Consider the following 3626-nt stretch of genomic DNA (forward strand, 5'->3'; position numbering starts at 1 on the left):
CATTATTAAGGGATTATATTTGATTGTGAGGAGACATACTGTGCTACGAATGCTTAGTGTAATTTTTACAACTCTTGTTATATTCTCAACATTTTAAGATATTCTGAAGATTGCCGGTCATCTGGTGCGACGTTGAATTTATTTTCAGATAAATCCAAATTAACGGATCTAAATATGGGTTGAAATTCACACTGTTTCGGTCCATGCTACTTCTTTTCTCTGCTAGGTGTGGAGCAGATGTTTCATAGCTGAGCCATGTCTCTGGTTGAGGCAGAAAGGACATTCCACGGTTGTATCAATCTGCCTTTTGTGATTATCTAGCCCAGGGGTAGGCAACCTTGGCTCTTTTATGACTCGTGGACTTCAACTCCCAGAATTCCTGAGCCATGCTTGGAAACCTCTCCCTTTCCCCTCAGCATGGCTGGCTCAGGAATTCTGGGAGTTGAAGTCCACGAGTCATAAAAGAGCCAAGGTTGCCTACCCCTGACCTAGCCAAATGCTGGACCATGAGGCTTGTCCCGTAAAGCAGAACACATCTAAAATAAGATATGCAAACATGACATTGATGCAGTTTAACCAAAAGCAACACTGTGCTTTCCCATTAAGCGGTAACTTATTTATTTTATTGCTTCAGAAGCATTACCAGGATACAACTTCTTTATTTTGGTGTCATCATTAAATTAAACAATGTTTTCTCAAGAATTTGTTGTATTTTTCTAACCGGTTGCTAGGCAGTGTACACAGAAAAAAAACAAGGTTCTGTTAGTGAGATTTCTATTGCCTGTGAAGCCAGGGAAAAAAATGTATTACTGGAGGCGTGAAGCAAATCATACAGGAACACAGGTCCATTGACTTTGTGAATGCTGCACACCCATTGACTCTCTTGCGAGTATAGATTTCTATACTACAACAAATTGTGCAGCTGCTACACAACACTACTGGCTTCTCAAATGGTTTCTAACTACACAGTGGCCAGTCTCCTTAGTCAAGAGCTTCTGCTAAAAGCCCCATGGGCATTACCCCTTTGCCACAACTCCCCCAAAAGTCTACTTAGCACCAACATATCAAAAACACCAAAGCATCCTCAGCAGTTGTGGTACCAAGGACTAGGGTGGCCTTTCCTTGCTGTGAGGCTCTGCTTCCATTGTGCTGCAAGAGCTACAACTGAAGCATCCATGTTTGTGTGTCAAATAAGGCAAGATTAGCGGGTATGGCTACCTGGGCAAAGTCTCTCTCATTTTTAAGCATGCATTGCACGTGTAATGGAAAAAGGCCTCCATTTTGGCTTTTCTGGCACCTTCCCCTACTATGGACCATTCTGAACTAGAGGCTAAATCTATTCGCTACTGATAAAGGCAATACAGTAAAAGATGATAAGAAGCAACTCTGGAATTTTGCATGAACCACGTGCAACGTAACCTTACACAAAAGTCCCACCTAATTCAGCTCGTGTTCCAATTAAGTTGTGTAGATGACAGAGTCAGCCCATACCGGAATCCTTTGGTTTAATGCAGAATTTAGTCTATTAGTTCAATACGACAGATCTGGCCTGGTAACCATGGGGACTGTGTTTACCTTTCTCTTAAGCGCTTCAATTAAGTAGTTTTATAGCTGACTCTGGCTTGCCAGCTCATCCACTGATTATGATCGTAAGTAAATGCTCAGAAGTTTACCCTTTTCCTGTCAGGCATGTTTCACAAAGTGGCCGTCTCCTGTTTGCTGAAATCTCAGGCTGCAGCCCAATTAAAATGGTCTTCAATAGGAGCCGTGAAAATTCTTTTCAAAAAGGGCTGTTTTGCATCTGTTAGGCTGGAGCATCGGTATCCTTGAAACGTGATCAGACAAAACTGCTGGATTTGGTTACATCGCAGAAGGCAGCATCTAGCTGTATACTACTACTACGACTATAAAGCAAAGAATCAAAAGCTGCTGAAGCAAAGTCAACTACGCAATAACAATATGAAAAGAAAACCCTGTCACAAACTGGCTTGGCGTATTAGGCACTGCTCCCTCATCTTCAATCATACCACCTTTATTATTCAGAAAATAAACGGCAAGAAAAAACATTAGCCATGCTTTTTGCTTTGAACATGTAAACACACATACTCTCTATACCAGTGTTTCTCAACCTTGACAATTTTAAGGCATGTGGACTTCAACTCCCAGAATTCCACAGCCAGCATTGCTGGCTGTGGAATTGTGGGAGTTGAAGTCCACATGCCTTAAAATTGTCAAGGTTGAGAAACACTGAGCTAGGAGATGCACTACTAAGAATAAGGATATTCCTCCCTCCTGGAAGATTAGCATCTTGGGTTTACATGACAACGAGATGTTCTCTTTGGATTATTTCTGAAGCAACTTCACACATTTTTTTGACGTTCTGGCCAGGGATAATTTTGGATTGCGTGAACACATCAGTTACCCATGGAAGAGTCTGGGTTTGCTTTTTTTTGGAGTACCAAGTTCTAAATAAGGGAATCTGTAGTGCTTCAGATAAATTTGGAGTGTTGTTTTTGATGACAGAGGCTGATGGAAGCAGGAATCCAGTCGTAGCACGAGCTACTTCTTTCTGTTTAAAGAGGGAAAGGTTTTACCTCAGAAGAATGGAAACTGGAGCTCTTGAGGAAAACCAATTAGCTTCAAATTCTGGCCTCTTAACTCTTCTCACAGAGGTGTCTACTGCCTTGTAACTTGGCTACTAATACGTAATCTAGACAGTGGTGACGTGAAGGGAATCAAAAAAAAAAAAAGGCAAGATGGCAGTAACAACACAACTGAAACGCCAACCCTTTCAGATTTGTGCGCTTACCAAAGGGCAACGCTTGGATTGCAATTTCACAACCGCCATTTTGCTTATTTTTGACCCACCCTCTTGGGTACTGTTGGATCTTGGCCAATCTTGGCATTGCTTCCTCCCCCCCATCCCGATAACTATTTGTCAAGAAGCGTTACCTCGTCTCAGAGATAATACGATATTTCAGATCAAATTTGCCACTCACAAATTTCCCGTTGTCTTTTTGTAGTGGTGTCTTTTATCTGCCTGGCTAAAGAGAAGTTGTGAACAATGGGGGCTCAAAAGAACGTAGCAAAAGCTTTGTCTAAAAACGGGAGGTCTGCGTTGCTCTCTTCTATGGTTTTACAATCTTTGCAGGCTCTGACACAATAATGCCAGCAACAATCATTGCCGCTAATAAGCTGGAGATAAAGGATTTTCAGCTAAGCACGACATTTCTGCAGAGAGAGGAAGGTCAGCATGACATCCCTCAAAATGGCTTTGAAGCAATCTCTAAGGCAGATACAGACGGTGAGCTCATCGCTTTTTCCCCCATTTGAAAATTTCTCACCTTACGGGCAATGTCAGAGCATCTCTGTTTTAAAGGAATGTTCTTGAAAGACAGAAGGCAAGAGTTTGGTGCATTTCCCACACGTTGGGCCAGATGCCTGCTTTGGCAACTTCAGATACCAATATCTGGCTTGAGACGGTCTGTGGCAAAAAGCAGCTCCAGAACGTTAAGTGGTGTCAGGAGTGTGGTAGAGAGAACAATTACCTGGAAAGCAAAAGATATATGCATATGTGGTTAGGACAGTGGTTCTCAACCTTTTTAATGCCGCGACCCCCAACCGGT

At 42.3% G+C, this 3626-nt stretch overlaps 1 protein-coding gene across 1 annotated transcript in view; it reads right to left on the bottom strand.

Annotated features, from left to right (window-relative positions):
- Positions 1 to 3429: 3429 nt before the first annotated feature.
- The window catches only part of SCFD2 (sec1 family domain containing 2), a 178496-nt gene continuing 178299 nt past the window's right edge, over positions 3430 to 3626 (bottom strand). Inside the window, exon 9 of the mRNA XM_015825043.1 lies at positions 3430 to 3548. Coding sequence (XP_015680529.1) covers positions 3456 to 3548 — 93 coding nt within the window. The 3' untranslated portion in view covers positions 3430 to 3455. The remainder of the gene's footprint in view (positions 3549 to 3626) is intronic.

The sequence above is a fragment of the Protobothrops mucrosquamatus genome, unplaced genomic scaffold (genome assembly GCF_001527695.2).
Source record: "Protobothrops mucrosquamatus isolate PMUCROS unplaced genomic scaffold, P.Mucros_1.0 scaffold2458, whole genome shotgun sequence".
Classification (NCBI taxonomy): Eukaryota; Metazoa; Chordata; class Lepidosauria; order Squamata; family Viperidae; genus Protobothrops; species Protobothrops mucrosquamatus.